The sequence below is a fragment of the Rhinatrema bivittatum genome, chromosome 9, assembly GCF_901001135.1.
Source record: "Rhinatrema bivittatum chromosome 9, aRhiBiv1.1, whole genome shotgun sequence".
Lineage (NCBI taxonomy): Eukaryota > Metazoa > Chordata > Amphibia > Gymnophiona > Rhinatrematidae > Rhinatrema > Rhinatrema bivittatum.
The window spans coordinates 173,929,145-173,955,163 of NC_042623.1; the positions used below are offsets into that span (position 1 = coordinate 173,929,145).

General features: G+C 41.6%; 1 protein-coding gene across 10 annotated transcripts in view; it reads left to right on the forward strand.

Annotated features, from left to right (window-relative positions):
• Nucleotides 1–26,019, forward strand: part of VEPH1 (ventricular zone expressed PH domain containing 1) — a 371,196-nt gene that overhangs the window by 277,924 nt on the left and 67,253 nt on the right. For 2 of the 10 annotated variants that reach the window (XR_003858579.1, XR_003858582.1), the window contains one exon: nucleotides 6,131–6,261. The exons of 6 other annotated variants lie outside the window; for them this stretch is intronic. Coding sequence is in view for 1 of the 4 variants with exons in the window: in XM_029615398.1 (XP_029471258.1) it covers nucleotides 6,131–6,289 (159 nt within the window). In the remaining 3 variants the exon portion in view is untranslated. Of the gene's footprint in view, nucleotides 1–6,130; nucleotides 6,315–6,521; nucleotides 6,728–12,484; nucleotides 12,621–26,019 lie in introns of those variants that run through there. 2 more of the 10 variants (XR_003858577.1, XM_029615398.1) reach the window with 2 other exon arrangements.

Sequence of the window (26,019 nt, forward strand, 5' to 3'; positions counted from 1 at the left end):
CGGGGGGGGAGGGGGGGTGGGCAGCCGGCCCTGGATCCCTACCATTTTAATGTTAACATGCTCTAAGAGGGGATGAGGAGGTTCGGCTCAGCAGGGCTCATGTTCTACATCCTGAGTAGGGGCCACTTTTTTTGGGCTTGATCAGTATGATCCCTTAACCACCTGTATTCATTTGAATATGGCCGATTATGTCTAAAGTTATCCAGCCACACAATAACTTTAGACCTGCTCAGAGCATGGCTAGAGTTAGCTGAAAAATTTAGTCAGCTAGCACCTAATATTGGAGTTAACTGGATAAGTTACCTGGCTACCTTGTCCCCAAACTGGAATGACCCCCAAAATGCCCATTACTTATCCCGCTAATTTTTAGCCAGATAAATACCAGAGTTATTTAAAACTCAGCATTTAGCTGGATATGTTGTGAGTTACCGGGCTAAATGGCTTCAAACATTGGCCCATCAGTGTTCAATCCGAAATAAGAGAGTCAGACTTTTGGCCTTTTCCACTATATATTTAGAAACAGAAGCTACGGGTTTTTTCAAAAGCTCAACAACTTAAAAAATATCTACAAAAATTATTATACTTGGAGAAATTTACAGTGATTAAAGATAAATTTGATAATTTCATTCTGGTGCAAAAATGATTACAGATTTAATTGTAAAAATACCCCAATGTTTTCAAGTGATCAACACTAAGGCAAAACTGGGAAAAAAAAACAAGAAACTTGTGTCCAGAGCATTAAAGTAAAATAAGTATGGCTTTTAATCATACCCACCAAAATCATTGTGGTATAAACTCAGTATCAAAGAGTCTACCTAATATGTATCTCACAGTATCCGACTTGCACAAGTCTTCATAGCATAAATTATGTTTCATGAGAAATTTAAAATAAATACATTTAAAATAAATAACTATTCAATTCAAATTGCCCAGCATGTCTGCAATCTTGGCGTCATAATTGATTCAAATTTATCCCTCACCACAAATATTTCCACAATAGTAAAAAAATCTTTTTACAAACTCCTCCTGTTAAGAAAGCTAAAACCACTACTCTATCCGTCAGATTTCCGAACAGTCCTCATACTAACCAGTGTTGACTACTCTATACCTTGGCCTTCCTAAAACACCATTCACCCACTCCAATTGATTCAAAATACCGTAGCCTGTATATTAACCAACACTCCCCGTCGTGAACAAATTACCCTACTCTTCAACACTTACATTGGCTACCAGTCTACTATTGTATTGATTATAAAGTTTTGTCTATAATTCACCATTTAATTTACAACCCATGCACTGATTGGCTGTGTTCTGCATTAAGACTGTACAAACCATCGCGGCAATTAAGATCACTAGACAAATACCTATTAGAAATACCTACTATCAAGACTTGATCTACTCGTAGATGAGCCTTCTCAGTAGCTGGCCCGACATTGTGGAATGTATTACCAGTACACATTCAACTCATTTCCACTACAAAAGAATTTTAAAAATCTCTTAAAACATTTTTATGTTCAACTGCTTTCAACAATACCAAGCCTTTTTAACCACCTCGATCATACTCAATGGAACACTCTATCCTTCCTACCCACCCCCTTTCTCAATCCTGATATTTATATTACTTTATTGTAATTTGAATCCTGTTTCTTTTATCTTATTCAGCAGCGCGAGCAGGCCACTAAATATACCCTGCTAGTTAGCCGGTTATGTATAACCAACTAACTAGCACAGCCGCACAATGGCTGAATATGAACCTAGATATGTTTTTGCAGTCACAAAACGTGAAGTAGTTTTAGCACTGGAATAACATCTCCCCTAGCTTATATGCTCCCATTCCTTACTCCTGACTTTTCATAGAACTGTTCTGTAATCTCTTTGTTCTTCCACTCTTGAGTAATAGGGCCATTATTAATTGATGATGTAAGCCACACAATATCCTCTCTGAGACTTGTTCAGGATTTTTTATACAGTGCTAATTTTTCTTGCTATACTTTAATGATTTGTAAATCTTATGTAGACAGTAGAATAAAACAACCTCCCATGGTCTTCTATTCATAAAAATTCCATTTACAGATCTTTGCCATTACACTCCCATGAGGTTCTGTAAGCTAAATGTTGATCACAGTTATTAAGTAGAAACAAACTTTCCAAAAGAAGTTGGTACAAATTCAATAAACGTCATTAAAGCATTCTATGCTGGCAAAAAAGAATATAAAACGTTTTTTGCTATTGACACATCTGGAGAGATAGGACTAATGAGAGACATATCTCCCACTTGAGTTCTTCTTCACTTCTCTCTGGAAGCAGCTTGTGGCCAGAAAACACCAGAAGTGTGCACAGAAATGTTTTTCAGTTCATTTTGTTTTTTTGTTTCAGTTGTTTGTTTTGTTTCATTTCATTTATTTAAAACAAAAGAAGAAACAAATAACAAATTACATTTTAAAAATGAAGAAGAAAAAAAGTGAAAGGATAAACAAAACAAAACAAAATTTTGGGTCCCTTCAGAGAAGGAAAGAAACCATTTCCCAGGCCTTCCTTCAATCTCCACCCCTACCCCCTCAAACCCTCTTCCCATATTCTGTCTTTCTTCATGAAGCAGAAAAGATCTCTGGTTACTCCTGCCCTGACAGTGGTATACTTAGAAATGGCACCAACAGAGCTACTCAACACTACATCAACTTTGAAATACCTTTAACTTAACTCTAGAATCTAGAACAGAATCCCAATATTAATAATTTCACTTATGCCTAATGTAGGTTTAATCGACCTTCATAACGCCCCTGGTATTTCGGGCATTACTGCTCCATTTTTAAACCGCTAAAGGGGCCATTTTAAATCATCGGTCATATTCGGTCCTGTAATCAAAAATATTCCTTTTCTGTTTGCTTTTTTTCTTTTTTGAATTATGTTAAAATCAATATGGTATGGGAATCCTAGTGTGTATTAAATTCAAGGTGCTTGCCTTTCACCAATACCACAATTCTATTCGGTTTAAATTCAGGTACTTCCCTTGAGTGAATAACAGAGTTCATTAAATTCAAGGTGCTTGCCTTTCACCAAAGCCACAGCCCTTGCGAGCTAATATATGTTGGAATGACCAAGAGATTAAACAAGACCAGGTTAACAACACAAATGCTGTCTAAAAACCGTAAAAATGGAGGCTCCGTTAGTGGCACTTTTTCTTGAGCATCAGCATGGCTTTGAAGATTTAAGATGGACCATCTTGGAATACATCCCCACACATTGGCGTGGAGGTGACAGGGTGAAGAAACTCAGACAACACGAGCAGCGTTGGATTTTTCAACTACGCACAGTCTCCTCCTATGGGCTTAACCAAGAAATAGAATGGACACAGTTCATTTGAATTCATTCATTCTGAACCTAACAATCTCAGTTCATATCATCTGTGCACACTCATGAGTAGCCCGCCCATAGATCAAATCCCATGAAAGTGGTTGTGATAATGTCTTTCTTTTTAGAAGAAACATGAAATAAAATTGAGAATAATCCCTTGATATCGGAGTAACGGAATGTAAACCAGATACCAGAGAGGTCCCTGAGGCAGCTGGGACACGAAATGTGATCACGTCGGACTGAGCTCTGCTATCTACTCAAGGGAAGTACCTGAATTTAAATGGAATAGTATTGTGGCTTTGGTGAAAGGGAAGCACTTGGAATTTAATACACACTATGATTCCCACACCATATTGATTTTAACATAATTCAAAAAAGAAAAAAGCAAATAGAAAAAGAAGTAAAAATATTTTTGATTACAGGACTGAATACAACCGATGATTAAAAATGGCCCCTTTAGCGGTTTAAAAATGGAGCAGTAATGCCCGAAATACCGCGGGGCATTATGAAGGTCGATTAAACCTATGTTAGACGTATGTGAAATTATGAATATTGAGATTCCATTCTAGATTCTAGAATTAAGTTAAAGGTATTTCAAAGTTGACATAGTGTTGAGTTCATCATTTTGAAGTCGTCAAAGTTTTAAGGAGTATTATTTTCGCTATAGAAAGGGGCACCAGCCTGGGTCTGGGTCTCGCTAGCACCATTTCGTATGGAATAAATTAGCAATGGCACCATTTCTAAGCAAACCACTGCCAGTGGGGATCACTCTTGCTCATGAAAAAATGAAAAATATGCTAATAGAGCTTGGGTGAAGGGAATTGGAGAGGGGATCTGGGAAGGGTTTTTATTGGCAACAGTACCAAAAGTTTTTTTGAAAAATAAAATTTTTACCATTTTTTGTTTCATTTAAAAACAAATTGAAACAAAATGGGGAAATGTCATTAAAATTTCCCATTTTGTTTCAAACTGATGGCATACCTCTAGAAAATAAAGTAGTAACCACTTTCGCATCCCCAGAAATACTGTGAGGGTGGGCTACAAAGGATTTCAGGCTTGTATGCAACTGCTGTCACAAGTGGGAAATGAAAGCTTTAAAACTTAGGCACCTTCACTCAGTAAGTCTAGGACAAAAATTCTCATTTGTCATACTTAAACATCAAAGAAGTCAGAATTTGAAGGATTTGTCCAGCTAACTTTTAGAGTTAGTGGTATAAAACCCAAGACTTGAATATTTTCTCCACTCCCAGCTAAATATTGCCTGGGCACAAAATTTAGCTAGATAAAAAAAGATGAGGCTAGAGTTGTTCCCACTTCATGGCAGATATGAAGTTCTAGCCGATAAAGTTATATGGATAACCCAGGTCGGCCAAATACCTGGCCTCTCCCTCTCCCTTCCACCCTCCAAGATAAAAATAAAATGTAACAGAAACAGTGCTGGTTCCCCCCACCCCACCCAAAAAATATTATAGTGGGAATCCCACTCCTTCCCATCCAGCATAGACAAGTAATAGCTGAGCCCTCAACACCACCCCAGTCCTCCACCTACAAGGGAGTGTGGGCCAAATCGAACCCCCACCAACAGTGACTGCAAAGCAGAACGGGAAGAGAAGAGGGGCCTTTCCAGATTCTGAATGGGGATTGGACCTATCCCTGTCAGTGAGTTCTGAATGGGGCTTGCTCTTTCATCCTGGTGTGCAGTGAATAAATGAATACTAAGTGCCGGTGCGCTTAGTAATCAGCGGAGAGGAAGGAGTAATACTCTCTCACCCTCCCACTCCCTGGACATTTTTAAGGGTTCTGGGGTGGGGGGGGGCACTAAGGATGAGACTTTGGCCTAAGCTATTTTTAGATGGGGGATGGGGAAGGGTTAAGGCTCAGCTGCTACTTGTCATGAGAATACCATACACCCACTACAGTTTTATCTTGGGGGTGTGGGAGGGAGGATCCGGCTCCGCCCTCTGCTACATTTATTTATTTATCTTGGAGGAGGGGGAAGGAGGGGAATCCCACACTGCTCCCAATCCATATTCAAAAGCCCAGGGAGAGGTAAAGTTGCTCAGATAAATTTATCTGAGTATATTCAGTGGCACCTTTGCCTGGATAAGTACCGCTGAATATCCTGACGGAGTTACTCTGTAAAGTTAACCGGGTAATGTTGTGACTCCTCAGGCTTTTCAGTATCGACCTCAAGTGTTAAAAAAAAGGAGAGTCACTTCTATGCCAGAGAGACATACGTCAAAGACAAATCTATCTTAGCTAGACCAGGTCAGAAGGAGGTAATATTGTACATCCCTTGTCCTTTCTTGCAATCCCATCTTCTGTACTGCTGTGGGCAGCCTGGACATGGCCAGGGAAGCAGTTTAGAAATGTTTTACGTAAATACACCTTCTTTATTTATTTAAGGTTTTTATATACAGGTATTCGTCGAGACATCATACCGGTTTACATGTAACTTGTAACAGCAGGGAAATACAATAAAACAGGGGGATAGGTGGAACTAGGAGGGTATATAACAAGCTTTGGAAGGAACAATTTAGCTAAATAACTATGAACAAGGAGTTGTTGTTGAAGTATATATTTGGGGTAGGCGGGGGGAAGGTGAGGAGAGAGGAATGTTTTTTGGGTTCAATAATTATAGTTAATACATAGGTGGGATATATCTTTGCAGGTAGACTATGTATTAACTACTGTGTATTAATACACCTGTATTAACTATGTGAAATGTGAAACTGACAAAAACACTTTAGTTCCCTCTGCTGTGTGACTTTTTTAGGTCATGTGTGGGCTCCTGAAGTTGCTCCCATCACATGATTTGTCTTGTCGTCTGACTGACATAGAGATGTTGACAGTTGCATTCCCCTGTGCTCCTCTTGAGTCCACAGCCCATGTGCTAGACTGCCAGCTACTGACACTGGCTAGAACGTGGACATAAAAGATGGGGTCTTCTCTCTGACCTGGTAAGTAATTATCATTATTATTATTTTATTAGTTTTGGACGTATACATTTTTAATTGTGGGAGTTCTACAGTCAATGCATTGTATTTGTGCAAAGTAGTATTGATTGCATAGTCAATGGGTTCCTGGGTGAATGTGTGTCGGGTGCTGTATATATAATTTGGGATTGTCTGTTATCTAATATTTGCTTTTACTTTACTGTTTTTCAGGAGAATGATAGAGAAACCAGCACCCAGCTGCTTGTCCAAGGTCACATGCAGGGCAGCTTCATTCATTTCCATTACTATGAGGGACACTCGAATTGGAAGGATGAACCGGTTCTCAAAAAGGAGCTTTGATATAGACCAGAGGATTGACTGTGGAGTGTTCCCTTCACAAAAATATCGAGTATGCAATTCCATGTGGCGTCAAATACCTGGTTGAGTGTATTTATTTATTTTTGTTCAGCTTATATTCCATCTTTCCCAGGCTGTATAAAGTGGATTACAAAGTAAAAAATAAATAAATAAATAAAAATAAAAAACTATGCAAAAACAAAATACAACAAGGTAATAAAACCCAAATAAGACAGAAAATAAAAAGTACAAAATAGTAAATCTGAAATAAAACATCATCTCCAGCCCATGAACAAGCATGAAAAGAATAATTACTAAAAAAAAAAATAAACAAGACTATGTATATAGAATAAAAACATAGAAATATGACAGCAGAAAAGGACTGTACAACCTATCTAGTCTGCCTATCCACGCAGCTCTGCAGTTCCTACCACTCCCTCAGAGATCCCTTGTGCTTGCCCCATGCTTTCTTGAATTCAGATACTGTCCTTGTCGCTTCCAATTCCACTGGGAGGCTTTTTCATGCATCTACCCTTTCTGTAAAGAAATGCTTCCTCAGTCGACTCTTTCACCCATAACTCATGACTCCTTGCTTCAGGCTGTCCTTTCCATTGAAAGACACCCGCCTGCTGTGCATTTATACATCTGAGATATATAGCAGTGTTTAGCATATCTCCCCTATCTCGCCTTTCTTCTAGGATATATATATTTAGATCTTTAAGTCTGTCCACATATGCTTTACAGTGAAGACCACTGACCATTTTAGTAGCCACTCTCTGGATCATCTCCATCCTGTTTATATTTTTTTGAAGGTGCAGTCTACGAAACTGTACACAGTATTCCAAATAAGGTCTCACCAATGACATACAGGGGCAATATCACCTCCATATTCCTGCTTAACATTCCTTTCCCTATGCACCCAAGCATCTTTCTGGCTTTTGGCCACCTTAAAATCATCAGATACAATCACCCCCAGAACCAACTCTTTTTTCGTGCATAGACTGTACCACCCCCTTGGGTTTTTGCAGCTCAGATGCAAGACTCTGCATTTTTTTTTAATCATTAAATCTCAGTTACTAGGTTCTAGATCATTATTCAAGTTTCGCTTTAGCCCTCTTTATGTTTTTCACACCTTCCTGGCAGATTTTGGTATCATCCACAAAAAGACAAACCTTTCCCCATAATTCTTCCATAATAATACGTATAAAAATGTTGGGGAAAAAAACAGTCCAAGGACCATTCCCCTTGGAGTGAGCTCCATTTACCATTATCTTTTGTCGTTTCCCACTCAACCAAAATGAGCACAGGAAAAAATGTCAGCAATGTGGTTATCTGGAGGAAATACATGTACAACAAGAGTCATGTATGCACAGACTAACTAGTTTATTACGGTAGTAACTACCACTTCATGCAGGTTACCCCCATGATTCTGTTAAGGGTAGTAACTGCCGCTCAGTGCCAGTTACCCCTAAGCCTTAAGTTAAGGGTAGTAATATTTACATTCAAAATCAAGCATCTGTCAAACCTATAACAAAATTTACTGCTAACAACATTTTTACAAAGTGAGCAGCTTTCTTGATAAGTCAGACAATGCTGCTTGAACATGCTTTGCTTTTAGACTTGGCCATAGAAGCAGTCCTGTGTTTTTTCCCTAATGTCTGTGTATTTGTACCACAGACTGTAAAAGTCAGGGTTCCACACTGGCTTTCTCTGAATTTAATTTCCCCCCTCCCAATCAAAGCGGAGAGTGATGATAAATACTGTCTGTTAAGGGTAGCAACTTCCATTCCATGCAGGCTATCCCCAAACTTTATGCTAAGGATAATAACACCCCCAAGCCTATATGTAAACTCTATCTGGAGCAGAAAAGTTACCTCAGTTCTTCATTTCCATTCTCAAGCCAGCAGAAATCCTCTGGGTTTGTCCTACGCCCTTTTGAATTCCCTTCTTTTCTTCATCACCTCTTCTGAGAGGGGGATTCCATGAATCTTCCACCTTTTCTGTGAAGAAATATTTCCTGACATTAAATCCTGAGTTTTCCCCCTTGGAATATCATATCGTGACCTCTAGTTTTCTATCGGAAGAATTTATTTTTTTTTTGCGCATCATTAATTCCTTTCAGGTATTTGAAGGTCTGTATCATATCTCCCCTATCTCTCCTCTCTTTCAGGGTATACATATTACAATCCTTCAGTCTCATCTGATATGGCTTTCCATGCACACCCCACACCATTTTGGCTGCCTTTCTCTAGACCACTTCCAATCTGTCCCTATCCTTTTTGAGAATTGAGATGAGGGCTCCAGAACTGAATGCAGTACTGTAGAGGTGAGGCCTTACCAATGATCTGTACAGGGGCATTATTACCTCCTTTTTCTTACTAGTTATGAATCTCTCTATGCTGCCCAGCACCCCTCTGGCCTTAACCACCACCTTATCACATTCCTTCGTCACTAACCTGCATTGTTTTTCCCTGTGGTATTTTATCATGGGGGAAAATACCTCAGGGTTTATTAAACTGCAGTACTCAGTACTGCAGCTTAGTTAATACCACAGTCATTTCCTTCTCTGGGGAAAATACCACAGCTTCATAAATGACCCCTTAAGGCAATAGATGGTGAAATGACTTTCCCAAGGTCACAAGGAGTCTTGGCAGAATTTGAACGCTTGCTTCTCTGGTTTGCAACCTGCTGCTCTAACCAGTTGGAGGTCCATATTCAGTCACTGTCTGGATAGCAAAGTTAGCCAGTAATAGGGATGTGAATCGTTTTTTAACGATTTAAATTATCATCCGATAATTTTAAAATCGTCATTAATCGGTAAGGGACTAGATACAATAGGAATTCCCTCGATTTATCGTGAAAAATCGTTAAATCGAGTACGGGAATTATTTGGGGGGAGGGCGGGAAAACCGGCACACCAAAACAACCCCTAAACCTACCCCGACCCTTTAAAACCAATCCTTTACCCTCCCCCACCCTCCCGAACCCCCCCCCCAAAATGTTAAATTACCTGGTGGTCCAGTGGGGGGGGGGGTCCCGGCGCGATCTCCCGCTCTCGGGCCATCGGCGCCATTTTGGCTACCACTGATAAAAATGGTGCCGATGGCCCGATAAAAAAAAAAAACCCACCCCGACCCTTTACAAATGACCCCTTTGCTTCTCCCACCCTCCCGACCCCCCCCCCCAAAACCTTTTACATGTACCTGGTGGTCTAGCGGGGGGTCCGGGAGCCATCCCTTCAATCATACCCTCGGTGAGGGTGCTGGACTGGTTTCAAAATGGCGCCGATCGCCTTTGCCCTCACTATGTCACAGGGAGCGACCGTCCCCGTCCCCCCCCCCCCCACTGGACCACCAGGTAATTTAACATTTTGGGGGGTTCGGGAGGGTGGGAGAGCAAAGGGGTCATTTGTAAAGGGTCGGGGTGGGGTTTTTTTTATCTGCTCAGGCCTCACTAAAAAATTAACGATGGAATCGGAACCGATTCCAATTCACATCTCTAACAATCCGATTTTTTTCTCCCTCCATCCGAACCTGATCATTAAAAGGATCGGGCACACAATTCACATCTCTAGCCAGTAAACCTATCTGGCTAACTTTGGTGGTATATTCAATATTGCAGCCACACTATTAAATATAGCCAGCTATCTTAAAGCTTATCTGGCTAACTTTAGGACATCTCTTTTGCCTGACCAGACTTAATCAGCTAACTCAACTCCTCCCAGTTATGCCTCCGGAATGCCTCAACTTATCTGGCTAAATTCTAGCCAGCTAACAAGTTAGCCAGGTAGAATCTAGCCGGATAAGTGCCCAGATCTTAGTTGTATAACGTTTGAATTTGAGTTTAACTTAAATTTGAAATTTATTTTTCAACCGCTCACTCCTAAGATTGTGGCGGCTATAAACGTAAAAACACATATAAAAATATGTAAAGTATAAAATTAGACACTTATTTGACAACAATACAATAGTGTTTGCAGTCCATCATTTTACAACAATGCTTCCCAACTGCCTAACAGTCAGGTCTTACTGCTACCTCATTGCTTCCTAATTGATTTCTTAATCCCAATATTTGAAATCATTAGTTTCTCAATCCTAGAATCATGTCTCATTCCTCTAGCCAATTATTAGAGCCAAATATGATTAATACAATCTTCTGTATTGATGACTTCCCAAACTCATTTCTCTAGTTAGTTGAATCAAATACTTGTTTAAATAACCATGTTTTTAATGTTTTCTTAAAAGTATTAGTATCTGAAAAAAGTCAGATGTTCGGGCATCATCACATTCCATAATATTGGACCTGCTACCGAAATAGCACAATCTGTAACCTCACCGAGATGTGCCTAGTGAACTGATGGAACCGCAAGCAGGCCTTTGTTAGCAGATCACAGAGAATGCTGAGGCGTATGTAAATGTAGTGGACATCCTAATCAGGATACTTCAGATTTCAAAACTTTGTGAATCAATATTAAAATGTTATAACAGTTTCTGTAATGAATAGGTAGCCAGTGCATGCTAAAGAGTACTGGAGTAAGGTGATCCATATCTAGACCTGCCTGACAAAACATGAGCAGCAGAATTCTGAAGAAGTTGTAGGAGTCTCACTGTTGGCATTGAGAGCCCAAGCAATAAAGAATTACAATAATCCATCCTGGAAAATAGCAAGCATTGAAAGAAGGTCCACAAAAAAAAAAAAAAGGTTTTCATCACTGCAGCATTCATAGTTTGAAGTATTTACTTTTTATCACATTTCTAATAGGTACCTTCATAGACAATTTAGTGTCCAACTGAACTCCTAAGTCATGTGTTGACAAGACTATAGGAATTTTCACACCACTGAAATTAAGGTCAGGTGGAACTTTCAACTCTGTGCGGCTAGACGAAAAGAGAATTTCAGACTTAGTAATATTGACCATAAGCTTGTTATGAAAAAGCCACTTTTCAATGGTGGCAAAAAAGATCTCAAGGTGGCTGAAAATAGAAGATATAGTACCGGTAATAGGAAAGAAAAACTGTATATCATCGGTATATATTTTAAAATTAAACTTAATCCTCCCAGCAATTTAGCCAGGGGAGATAGATAAATGTTAAAATGTGTAGCTGAAATTGCCAAGCCCTGTGGTATCTTCACTTCCAATCACTGAGATGAATGGACACCAAATTGAATTTTGTGGGTACGACCAGAAATAAAAGACAAAATCTATCTCAAAAACAGATTATACCACTTTCCTCAAAACGCCTTATCAAAATCCCATGTTCAATTGTGTTTGAAAGCAGCCGACACATCGAGGAGGACCAAGATATAACTGGATCCACTACAGTCTTTCCTAAAACCAGATTGATTAGGGTCTAAAAGCCAGTTATCCAGCTAAATGCTTTTGAATATGGACCTCCAGCTATCTCTCCATTCTTTGAGTTCAATCAGCTGTTTTCTTGCTGGCATTTACGTTCTACCTCTTCCCATCCATGCTACATGTTGCAGTGGTAGGTTTTGATTGCTGTGTGTATGCTTTTGGTGTCTTGGGGGTTTTTTTGTTTTGTTTTTTTAAGGGGGAGGGATGATATTCCAGTCACTATTCTACACCTGTATGTTTCTCAGTAGTAAGAAACTTCATTTTTTGCTGCATGATCAGATATGATTGGCTTCAGTCTGGTTATTTTGTCATCTCTTGTGAATTCTGTCTCTTCTGGGCTTCTTTGCCTTGCCTCACCAACTCCCTTTGTCTGCTTTTTTTTCTCTGTAGGTGTGATGGTCAGAATACCCAGTCATTTTACCCAGTAGGATTTAAGGAATAATTTAAATACCTGATTTCTCATATTTCTTTTCTTTTGCAGCCCCAACATGACATACTGCTTCTCTAGCTAGAAGAGCAGGTGGTAGAGGAGGAGGAGGAAAAGGGGTTTTCCAGCCCCATGGGAAGAGCTACATGGTTATCTGGGAGGTGCATAGGTGTGTACCCCACCATTGACTCCAGTATGGAACTGGACCTAGAGTCAGAGAAACCACATCCTTTTGTTTATAGTTTTTCCTTTTTTGTAAATAAAACATTGCATATTTTGTATATTTCTTATGTTGTAATTTCATATGTAAGCCATGTGTTCTTTAGTGTTGTGTGTGTGGAAATTGAGATCTAAACGTTGACCTGTCAGTCATGACTTTATGTGTTATAATTATGAGTGATCTATGTGTGCAGTACCTTATGTGATATGGATATAATTGTATGTGTCATTGTGGGTGATAGTTGTCATTGTGGGTGAGACATGCAAGCTCTATAAAAGTAATGTGTGTTCATCAGTGTGTTCTCTGTTTCAGTTAATGACACTGATGTGTCAAAAATGAAACTGGATGTTTTTACAACGGGTGTAGTGGATAATTGTGTGAGTATGTGAGGCGTGACTGAATACGTGTAAGTGTAAGAAAAAGAGGGAATAAAGTTGAAAGAAAGGAAAAGTAGCCTTAGATTAGGATGAAAGAGATGATGATCATTTGTAAACTTGGTTCTAGGTGTTAGGATTAACCAAAATGGTTTCTAAAATTCCAGTGCCTATCCATCCTTAATGAGAAACACAGCCTTGGCCTTTTAAAAGCATCTTTTGTATGGGAAACTGGAGACGGTGTTTAGAAATATGGAAAGATTGTTTTTTTATGTCTGTATGTGAGAGTGAAAAAGAAGGGTCTGTTCCAACTAACTTTCCTATATTTCCAGAAGTGAAAATAATTTAAGTGCCGAAATTGCTCCCACAGATAGTAGTTGGAGCTGTATGACCATGGTATTTACTCTGGCGCAGACTTGTTCCTTTATCACATAGGAGCAAATACACTGGGGTCTGAGGATGGCTGGATGCAAGTATTTGGTGCCCCTATTCCTAGAGTTCTCACTCCACATCTTGCTGAACAGACTTGTTTTCTCTCTCTGGCTTCCATTCTGCAAAACTCAGAGGTGTAAACAAAGTTGTATGAAGGAGCAAATCTCTGGTCAGTATTAAGCATCTCCCACATGAAAAAAAAAAATTCAAAAAGTGATCTTATCACCAGGATATTCAGCTATTTATGCAAGTCAAGAAGTTTGAAGAATAAAGGCCCGCGTGCAGATTTAAAATATCCTTCCTGAGCTGGATCCTTGCTTTTGAAATAAAGGTGGGGATGAACATTTTATTATTGTATATTCATGGTATTGAAGGCATAATTCAGAAAGTGACACGATTACTTAAACATTCCGACCCCCTTGTGCACTCAAAAGTCAGTCAGTGCCCGTAGTCATACCAAGCACAGCCTGTCATATTGCATGTTTATGCCAGAAAGGAAAGCATTCAACAATAGAGTTTAAACATGCCAGAAAAGAAATTGTTTCCAGATGTCTCTCGACCACACTTCCAGTAAATTACCCCACTGCTGTTTATCAAAGAGACAGGGCAGAAAGACGTAGAAACTGTTTTACGCGTCTTCCAACATTTAGTGTCGGGACTAGGCCTGTCACTTGGTAAAGAAGCGTACGGTCACTTTTAATGGCATCTTTATTCTACTGCATGACCCTTTCACTATGTTCTTTGAATTTTTGGTTGAGTAGTTTTAGAAGAGGCTTATACATTAATTCTCTTTAAACAATAATTGTGGATTTCCTCATTCTTTTTACAGAATCATAAAACAGTATTTCCTTTCTGTAGTGTTAATAAATTGAAAATGTAGTTGATATCATCCATTGTCACATGCATGGCAAGAAATTATTGGACACCTGAAATCAGCATTCTATAATATTTGAGGCAAAGCAGAGAGCACACAGCTGGAACAGAATTGCATTGCTAACAATAATAATAATAATTTGGATTTTTATCCTGCCTTTCCAACTAGGGCTCAAGGTAGTTTATAGCATTTTTAGATTTCAGGTTAAAATAAGTCCCTTGCCACCAGAGCTTATACTCTAAGCTCTTTGGGGAAGCAACAGAAGATAAAGGGACTTGCCCAAGGTTTTAAGTGTGTCAGGGGAAGTGGGATTAGAACCCTGGTTTCCCTGCTCTTAACTCATTGCTCTAACCATTAGCCCACTCAATATCAAGCAACTAATGTTTGGTATGTATGGAGAGACAGAAGATAAGTAAGAACCAAGAGCTGCACCATAGATCATTAAAAAAAAATGGCACAAAGATCCAGATGTAATCCCAATTATCTTGGGTGCCACCAATCTGATTTAAAAGAATATCAAGTGTGCCACAATATAGCGCCTTTATATACTGTATTACACCTTATAGCTCCAGAAAGAAGCTGTCTTTCATACAATCCAAATATTTAGAAGAGCATTAACAATACCTTTATTCAACATGCCTGGCTTAAGAGTAAGGTTCATTTCTGCCATGGTATGTGCAAAACAAACCTATTTGAGACACTACGCCAAAACAGAAATACTGTGCAACAACTCCATAGTGCAGAAATTCAGTTACATTCCAGTCCTTCCCCATTACTAAAAATGTATTCATATTTAAAAAAAAAAAATAGGGTAGTTGCCATGTTTGTCAATATAGATATGGACAAATAAAGGTGAACAAGCTAGCTGAAGATGATTCCTTGTTGTTGAACTAACAATATATTTTTTAATAGCTTTTGAGAGCTATCTTGCCCCACCTCCCTTCATCAGGTCACTTTTTTTTTTTTTTTAATACTTTATTTATAATTTTCAAATACAATTTTTTTATATACATTGTATTAGGAAATACATAGTTTGGGATCAAGAATATTTTATACATAATTCTTTTAAGTAAACCAAAATAAAAACAAAAAATTCCAAACTATTCAGTGTCATTACAAAAGGGGAGATGCTTAATCTCCATCTATAACAAACGGGAGAAAAGAAGAAATTACTAATTTAATCCAAGACATACGTGGTAATAAACTATCTCTAATTTATATATTACCCTATTTGGTCTATAGGGGAAGATGCTGCAGGTTGTTGTCCCAACTTCTGATCAAGAAATAGTTTTAAATGTTCAGGGGTAAAAAAAATATATGACTCTTCCTCTTTACTAATATAACATTTACAGGGAAACCGCAATTTATATGAGTAACCTAGTGACAACACATCTTGGCGAAAAGACAAAAAAGTCTTTCGCCTTTGTTGTGTTGCGACTGCCAAGTCGGGAAAAATTTTAACTGGTTTCTCCATAAATGAAATGGGAAACTTATTAAAATACTTTTTCATGATCTTATTCAGATCATTTACAGTGAAAAAAGTAACTAGAAGAGTACCCCAGTCAATTACTCTTGCACTTGAGTCTTCAAGAAATCCAGTAAGATCTCCCTGAAACATCTCCTGGGAAATATTCCTATTCCTAGTGGGCTTTGGAAGAAAATAACAATTGTTAACAACTGGTACTTCCCCAGGAACAATACCAAGCGCTTCTTGGAAAAAGTTTGTGAGAGTGATTAGGGGGGTTTCCCCTGTCACTCTGGGAAAATTTATAATTCGCAAATTAAAGCGTTTGGTAGTGTTCTCAAGGACCTCTAATCTCACTGCAATTTGTTCTCTATCCTTTGCCACGGCAATGTTGAATTCTTGATATTTCAAGCCATTATTTTCCAATTGGACAATCCTTTCATCAGATCTTTTTAAATGTTCTTGAGTTTGAGCCAAATCCTGGGTATATCTAGAGTTATACATGTCCATTTTCCCCTCTAGCACTTTAATATTGAGGGACATTGCTGCAACCATTTCCCAAATAGTATCCAAAGTCACCAGTTCAGGACGTTTAAGCAAGACAACTTCTTTGCTGCTTGATATCAAAGCAGCATCAGGAGTGGACCCTGAAACCTCCTGTACTGCAGCAGGAATTAAAGTATTTCCAGCTGTGTCCAGGGGGTCCCTGATTTCATTTGGGACCAAATCATTGCTTGTTTCAGATCTTCTTTGAACTGGAGGAAGTCCAACATTAGGACTTAAAGATGCCTCCTCTGTGGAATTGAGCAATCCTCCCACACTACCCAGCTCACCAGGTTCCTCGGCCTTCTGGGATTGAGAGATAGGTGAGACTAGGAAGTTAGTGATTGCCTGTTGGATGGGCGACGTTAAGGGGGCAGGTAGGGCGGGAAAAACCCTAACCCTGCCCTTTCTCTTAGCCGGCATGATTTATACTCATAGGCAGTCACTGTGTCTCAATATTACCACTCGATATAAAGATGGAGACAAGCGGGAGGGGGAGAGACAAGTCCATCAACTATTAATTCAATTCAAAGTAAAATACCTGGAGAGATGGCTGTGGCTGTATCCGGCGGAGTCCGGCAGAGTCCGATGAAGCGCGCGCCCCTTGAGCGCGTGCGGCTTCAGCGGCGCGCCGGCTCTGCGGCGCGCCGCTTGTTAGCTGGTCTTATAGGCAGCTGCTTCCTCCTTCCGGTCCGGGGCTCCGCCCACTGCCCTCGATGGTTACTCACTGCACCGTCAAGGTTTTTCAGACCCCCGGAAGCAGGGCTTACAGGCAAGCAGTTTTTATTTTCAGAGCGTGGTCTCCTCTCACCCTTCTCTCCCGCTTCTGAACGCTTGTTAGCTGGTCTTATAGGCAGCTGCTTCCTCCTTCCGGTCCGGGGCTCCGCCCACTGCCCTCGATGGTTACTCACTGCACCGTCAAGGTTTTTCAGACCCCCGGAAGCAGGGCTTACAGGCAAGCAGTTTTTATTTTCAGAGCGTGGTCTCCTCTCACCCTTCTCTCCCGCTTCTGAACGCTTGTTAGCTGGTCTTATAGGCAGCTGCTTCCTCCTTCCGGTCCGGGGCTCCGCCCACTGCCCTCGATGGTTACTCACTGCACCGTCAAGGTTTTTCAGACCCCCGGAAGCAGGGCTTACAGGCAAGCAGTTTTTATTTTCAGAGCGTGGTCTCCTCTCACCCTTCTCTCCCGCTTCTGAACGCTTGTTAGCTGGTCTTATAGGCAGCTGCTTCCTCCTTCCGGTCCGGGGCTCCGCCCACTGCCCTCGATGGTTACTCACTGCACCGTCAAGGTTTTTCAGACCCCCGGAAGCAGGGCTTACAGGCAAGCAGTTTTTATTTTCAGAGCGTGGTCTCCTGTCACCCTTCTCTCCCCCATCAGGTCACTTTAAATGTATGAAGTTAGTCCAGTAAGAGGCTGTCAACTACAACGTGTTTGTTGACTTTGATGCTCAGAAAAACTACATTAGGCAGCATTTTCATGTAATTGCATAATCTAGAATAGTCTGTGGCTGCCTACCATGAATTTATTTCAGGACTACAATGGCAAAGTTACTAAATAATCCAAAAACTTCAGAAAGGGGCTAGGTTACAAATGACTCCATGTATGATTATAAAGTTAATATTCTGCATAGGAAAACAACACTCCATTAATGCCCTGTGCTCTGCCTAGAAGCTGCCCACAACGGGGATATCCACCTGCCCCACTCCATTAATGCCCTGTGCTCTGCCTAGAAGCTGCCCACAATGGGGATATCCACCTGCCCCACTCCATTAATGCCCTGTGCTCTGCCCACAACGGGGATATCCACCTGCCCCACTCCATTAATGCCCTGCGCTCTGCCCACAACGGGGATATCCACCTGCCCCACTCCATTAATGCCCTGTGCTCTGCCCACAACGGGGATATCCACCTGCCCCACTCCATTAATGCCCTGCGCTCTGCCCACAACGGGGATATCCACCTGCCCCACTCCATTAATGCCCTGTGCTCTGCCTAGAAGCTGCCCATAATGGGGATATCCACTTGCCCCACTCCATTAATGCCCTGTGCTCTGCCCACAACGGGGATATCCACCTGCCCCACTCCATTAATGCCCTGCGCTCTGCCCACAACGGGGATATCCACCTGCCCCACTTATGCACTTTTTATTTGCCTCATTGAGCCCTTGAGCCTGAATGCAGCACTGGTTCGCCCTTTAAAATGGGAGGCACAACAGTTCTTGCCTATTGGTGGGGGGGGAATAGTCTCCAGAGCCCTCCACTGAGGGAACACACACTTAACACATGTTGATGTCACAATCAAAATGCAACACACATGACTTGACCACTATTTTCTTGTGCCACTGGGCTTGGGGGTCACGGGGGAAGAGTCTGCTTTTCCATTTGGTACCTGCTGTAGTGTGTGGGAATTGAGGAAGAAGATGTTATTGGACTCTGAACAGCCTGTAAAGGACACTGGGGGGAGGGGGGGCAGGTGGGTGCTTGAGGTCAAGGCCAAGACATTGGCAGGCACATTAGCCCGCTGATGAGCCCCCCCCCCAAAAAAAAAAAAAAAAAAGTTAGCTACGTCTCTTGAACTGTGGTTAATTATTTGGCTACAAATTGTCTGGAGGAAGTGGCATCAAACTCAATTGTCCGAATTTAGGCATAGGGTAACATAGGTGGCTGCTTCTTTTAGGGCCAAATGCCGGCACAGCTTCAAAGGGGGACCTGCCATGGCACTCTGCCTACGGACACCAAAATCTTAAATCTGGCCCTGGCTCTGTGTGTGGCCTATGCTGCTCTATGAATATGCGCACTCCTCGATAACTAACATGCCATCCAGGTTCCCACTCCTGGCGCTGAAGTACACCCATGGTTTTCAGGGCCAGGAAGTGAGAAATCTCAGTGGGGAAAGAAAAGTGATTAGGATGCAGACTATATGAGTTATGATGGCTGCACAGATGAAAAATGTCATGGGTTTCTGCATTGTACAATACTGTAATTAATCATTGTTTCTTGAAAATATGTAGGGGGGTGGGAAAAAGACTTACAACAATTTCTTGTGTCAGAATGTATAACGGAGTTCACTAAACTGGGGCTGTATAGATGCCATACACTCTAGGTTTTGAATCAGTGGTTACAGACAACATGCCTGCTTTAAATTAATTTTTATTTTGATTATAAAACAAGAACCACACAAACCAATCCAGCTGCAGCATAAGCAACCCCTATAATCCACGGCGGTGTACAGCTCAGTAGAAAAAGATTGCTGATGCCTTATGTAAATATTATTTTGTATTTCTCTTTTTCTCTAGTGCTTATTATGCTACAAAACATTTGATTTGATTGCGAGTCAACTGATTGGAACCCAGGAAACTCATTAATTCTCTTGAATTGCCAAGATTAGGAATCTAAAAGTTCATCTCTTTTGCTTCTTAAAACAATATCAAAACACAATGGCCTGATCTGATGGTTCAGTACCAGACCACAGGGTGGGGACTGGATAGCACAAAGGAATCATGACGGTGTGACAGAGCCCTTCACCTCTAGGTCATTCGTGCAAACCCAGCTTAGGTCGGTAGGGACCTGATAAAGATGGCCTAAGTGAAATGAGTTAATGGTCTCAGTTCAGTTCCAGGGACTATAGCAGAACTGTCAGCTTTCTATGAGTCTGTGCATCCTGCTGCACACCCCCGTCATGTGACTAGGACATGGGGAAGTCAGCTGGCAGTGCTGCCTTGTAGGAGATCGGTGTTCCCTTCCTAGAACCATCTACTACTCCTTCAGCCAACAGAGTTCTCTGACTAGGTTATGGATTTAGAGCTTATGCCCCATTAGACTGAGGGCTCAAGTCGGCCCTTCTCAGAAAAATTTACAACCAAACGTTATTTGCCACTTTGGATCAATAAATCTGTTTGTATTTTTGGTTTGGGAAAGGCTCACAAGAGGCCCCATGAAAATCTCAGAAAGTCAAATATACTCCCATTTTTCAAAGTTTTAGACCAAGTCTCCAATCTATGGCATGTAATATGTTTCAGTTTCATGTGCTTATACAAGGGGCTTTACCCTCATATATGCCATCCATAGCAGGACTTTGGAAAGATGGCCACTGTATCTCTATCACACATTGGGAAAGTGAACTAACATAAAAAACACATCTCATTTCTAACTTCTTCTGCTCAACAGAAAGGCGATTTGTTAAATCTAATTTATTTTATTTATTTATTACTGTTAAAAATGCCCAAAGCGATGTACAACAAGATAAAATACAATATAAAAAACACATACTTTATCAAAGATAATACATCTAATATAGCTCTTACCTTATAGCCATGACCCCACAACTAGTGTTCGCTCGCTTGACCAAAAATAGTGAGCATCATCCATGTTTTCAGCTTTTTCCGAAAGTTTTAGATCATTTTCTGCTCTTATATCTACTGGAAGACTAATACATAAGAGTGATACAATATTGAAAAGGACCTATTAAATAAAGTAAGACATGTCGGCAACTACGGGATGCAGAAAGGACACAAGTGGAGACAAATACTGTAAAAAAATAAATAAATAAATAAAAGAGAAAAAAGTGACTGCTGCTGCCACTATTCACTCTTTCTTTTCTTTTTATAAAAGCACCTATTAAATGTGAGACTGAAGCAGACACAGCTCTGCTCGTTCACTGCCCCAAATAATCGCCTCCATCCCACAGCTCACTGACTCTGGCGCTGGAAGGACGGGCAGCATACCACCGCACTAGGAGGTGTTTAGCAAAGTCAGCAGGAGATCAATGACTTCACTCCTCCTGGTGAGGATCTGAAGAGCCAGCGCCAGTGACTTTGGGATGGGCCCAGAAATGCTTTCCTTCTTTGGATGGAGGAGTCCTTCAGGGGTATGGGGAGTCCTCTGGGAGGGTCCTTCTTTCAGGAGCGGTATCAGGGGAAGGTTCTTTTTACAGGGGGAGAGAATGACCAGAAAGCTTTTGCTCTCATTGGGAAAGGGTGTATGTGTGTGGGGGGGGAGGGGGGATTTGGGTAACTGCATTGGCCATATGGCTAATGCCTCCAGGAGTTGGCTCTACAATGCTAACCTGCCCTAGTGTGCTGGATGTAAAAATGCAAACCATGCAAATGTTAAAACATCCACACTCCTCTTGCGTGCCTAAAGTTTGGCACAATTTCTGCTGAAATTAGGCGCCTCAGTTATAGTATGAAATTATCTAACTTACTGCCTGATTCACTTAGAGGTAGATTCTAAAAGCCCTGTGTGCGTAAAAACGACCACATATGGCGTACATGGGCTGCACGGGAGCTACGTGAATTTTAAATAGCCAGGGAGGACTCGCGCGTACATTGAGGTACCTGTGCCCAGAAAAAGTAGGCGGGAAAAGGGGCAGAGCATGGGTGTTCCTGAGGCGGAGCCAGCACTGACGCAGGTAACTCCAAATTTTCCTCAACCGGCACGAGTACATTACGTGGCCACTTCAGGAGTCCAGAGAGAGAGAGAGCACTTTTTTTATAAGGCTCAGTCCACTGATACTGTAGATGGGCAAATATAGGGGGAGGTTTGCTGGTCTTGATCTTTTCTTCCCCCGAGTCTGCTGTATATTGTGGGGACTGGGGCCCTGCCACAGTTACTCATGGTGCCCCTTTGCTCAGTAGTGAACCTGTTAGAGTTAAAAAAATATTCTGTGGTTTATATGGTTTAATGGGGGGTTGTGGGTGGGGCGGGAGGCGGGGAGAGGAGGAGGGAGGGTGGGGGAAGGTTACCCTATGTGCAACATTTTAATATTTTATGCTTTCCTTTGCTAGAGGTTTTTTCCTACGAGAATAGCAACTGGGACTAAGGCTTGGTGGTCCTGTTTGACTGCGTATCATGGCAGCGAATGTCTGATCTTTATATCCAGTGGTACCTGGGCAATGGCTAGTAGCTTCCGCTGTGTGACTTGGAATGTTGGGGGCATTGGCTCCGTAGTTAAAAGATTTAAGATCCTGCAAGCTTCGCAGCGCTGGAAAACACAAGTGGCTTTACTGTAAGAAACGCACTTAGGTGCAGCGGAACAACAAAAATTATGTAGACAGTGGATTGGGAAAGTATATACTGCACAATCTGGTACCTGTAAAGCTGGAGTGGCAATCCTAGTGGGTAAGGCGGTCCCCTTTCAAGATACTAAGATTATTTCAGATGAGGCGGGGAGATATCTGATTATGGAAGGGAAATAATTTGGTAAACAGATTTGTACAGTATTTTCCCCAAATGTTTACAACCATTCTTTCTATAGGCGATTGGCACAACTACTGCTACCTTACAGTTCTTCTTCTTTGATACTGGTGGGAGATTTAAATTGCGTACTAGATTCCAGTTAGATCGTTCTGTCCCTCGAGCATCTGTACCCGCTGATAAGAGGAAGGGTGAGGGCTATTTATGTGACAATTTAAATTTAGTGGATGGCTGGCGTTCTCTCCACCCTTTGGTTAGGGAATACACCCATATTTCCTGGGCCCATGACACGCACTCCCAGATCGATGATATTCTCCTCGATCCTGGGACTTTCTCTAGAACGCTAACTGCCCAAATTGGGGTACTAGTGATTTCGGATCATGCCCCTGTTTGGGTTGATGGGGAGGGTTTTCGCCCAGTGCATGCCTCTTTTCCTTGGCAACTTCCTAGATACTTACACAATGTCTTGGCCTTTTGTGAATATCTTTTAAAGAAATGGGAGGAATATAGTCAGCATACATACATCAGGACTCCCCAGTGTTATACTGGGAGACCGCGAAAGTGGTTTTGAGAGGCGATATCATATCCTATGTTATAGCTAAGTGTAAAGCGGTCATGGCAATTATTTTGGGGTTGGTGTTATAAGGTTAAATACCAAACTGAGCATCACCCTGCAAGGAAACCAAAGCAAAATTCTAGTTGACACAAGTAGCTCTAAATGAGCTGCTTCATCAGCGAGCATCATTTTTACTAACATGATAATAAGGTAGGGAAAGCACTGGCGAATCTAACAAAAAACTGGACTAGCAATAAATATGTTACTACTCTACACACATCTGAGGGGAAGTTAGTTAATTCCGGCAAGGATATCTGTGAAGTGTTTAGACAGAATTATCAGACTTTGTACACAGCAGAGGCGGGCCACCCCCCAAGATGTTGGGGATTATTTATCAGTGGCTGGTTTAACCCGCATTTCTCCAGACCACTTGAGGATGTTGAACCACCCAATCAAGCCACAGAAAATAATGCAAGGTATACAAGAGACCCCAATACTGAGGTCCCCTGGTCATGTTCCAAGGTTCAGGCCTTTTGGCACAGTGTAGTCCAATATTTACAAACTGTCACAGGGTTTCTTTTACTTTTGCGGGCCACAAAGCTTGACAGGGGTAGCGATAGGCTAAGTATGTCCGCCTTTGGATTCAAAATAGCTAAACGAGCTATTTTGCAATGCTGGCGGGGGGAGAATCCGCCTACTATGACCTAATTGAAGAATCAGATACACACTATGGGGTCGATTTTAAAAAATCCACACATGCGTCCATGTGCACGCGGTTCCTGGCAAGCGCACATGGACGCGTCAATTTTATAACAAGCGCGCGCGCCAGTGTACGCATATTATAAAATCCAATGGCCGCGCGTGCATGTGCAGGCGGCCTGCGACTTGTGCGTGCAGGGGGGGGGGAGGATTTTACAATCTACTTGCGACAACGCAATCGGGCCTTCCCCAGTTCTACTTTCCTATCCCTTATCCTACCCTTCCTACCTCTTCCCCTCTCCTCCCCGACCCCTAAACTAACCCTACCTATCCCTAATGTTTTTGTTTTGTTACTTACTGCTCCTCCAGAGCAGAAGTAATCTGCATGCACCAGCTGGCTGCCAGCGCACACTTCCCCGAGACAGCGGCTAATGGCGCTGTCCCGGCCCGCCCCATCCCTCCCTCCCCAGACCACGCCCCCAACCTGCCCCTTTCTTTGGGCCCAGTACTTCTGTGCGTAAGGGGGGTTATGTGTGTGGCTGGGCCCTTCCGAAAATGCGCACAGCGAGCATAAGTCCCAGCCTTAAGCATAACCCTCCTTATTTCCACACGTGGCCCTTTAAAAATGTACTTGAATGTGTCTCAGTGAGAAATATGTGGAAAAGTTGAATTTACTGAAACGTCGATGAACTTTCTTACTCGTATGGGATGCTTATTTACAGGTGTTATCGCCTCAGACCAGAAGCCTAATTCTTAATGATTATAATGTTCCCCCTAGTGGGGATTAATTTTGTAGAGATGTGCACAGGGAACGTGGGGAAGGGAGGGGGGGTTCTCACTGGGGGGAGTTGGAAAGAGTACACAAATACTTTGCATACTTTTGTGTTGACTGTAATTTCTTTTGCAAAACTTTAATAAACAATTTTGAAACATAAAGCTCAGTCTGATACTTTATATATGGACCATTGTAAGGGGGCACGTTTTCAGGAGTGGGTTGGGGTGGTGGTGGTTCAGACATATTCAGAGGTATCGATTGTAAAATTGACATCATTTAAAGAATTTTTGACCTTATAAGTGATGAAAAGGACTTGATTTGTACAATGCAACTAGCAGAGACTGCACCTAATGAGGAGCTGTAGCAAAGTGGCGTGTATCAGATATGTGTGCGTGAAGAGTATTTTATAACCTATGCACATAGGTTATAAAATAGCGTGTATTTTTGCGCATGGTGAGATACGCACATTTATGGACGGGCACGCAGCCCTTTTAAAATCTACTCATAAAGTTTTCCTCCCATTCTGTGTCTATGGGAAAATACCTTGATGAATCAGGCCCTTAGGGACTTAAAAACAAAGTGCCTAATTTTAGGATTGCTATTCACTGTCTGAAATGTAGATTTATAAGGGAGTCATTTACTAAGCTGTGATACGGGTGTAACGTGAAAAAAACAGTGTTTATCACATGATAATAGCCCCAACGCAGCGATATCGTGTAATATTTTACCCCAAAACATGCCCCTAGTAAGATGTGCTGCTTTGCATGCATACATTTTGCAAATCACATACAAAGCAGATCATGCCTAGGTAAGTTAATTAAAATTAATTAACGGGGCTTGCCAAAAAATAAAAACAAGCCACGTTAATTCCTGAACAGTTAGCCAGCAATCAAAAGTTATACCTAACTGTTCCCCGGAGCACTGGGACATTAATTCATATCTCAGTGCTCTGTGGCTGATATTGCTCTGTGGCAGCCCAAAATAGCCCCTTCCCAAAGTGTAAGATGACCCCTCCCCCCCCCAGAGTTAATGGAAAATCCCCACCCACCCTCTCACCATCTGTCAAGGTGGCCTAAAAGTTAAAAAAGTAAAAACAATTGCTTGCGGTGTCACATGACAATGCCCTGCCCCATCTCAAACCTCTCCCTGTGCCAAAAAATACTCTGGCTAACCCCCCTGTCCCAACCTCCCCCCCAATGTATCCAACCCCTTCCCTATCCCCCTTCCATAGATTAAATCCCTGGTGTCCAGTGGGGGCTCTCAAATCCCCTGGATTTGTACCTTTGAACCTTTAAAAGTCTCCCTGGTGGTCCCAGTGGCAAGCGCAGAACGCCCCTTAGCAATGATCCAGTCGATGCCATCTTTCAAAATGGTGGCAATTGGCCTGTGCCCCTATCATGTGCTGGTGTGATCTCTTGCCCAAGCACACAGTGAAGAAGAGGATGGCAGTGTGCCT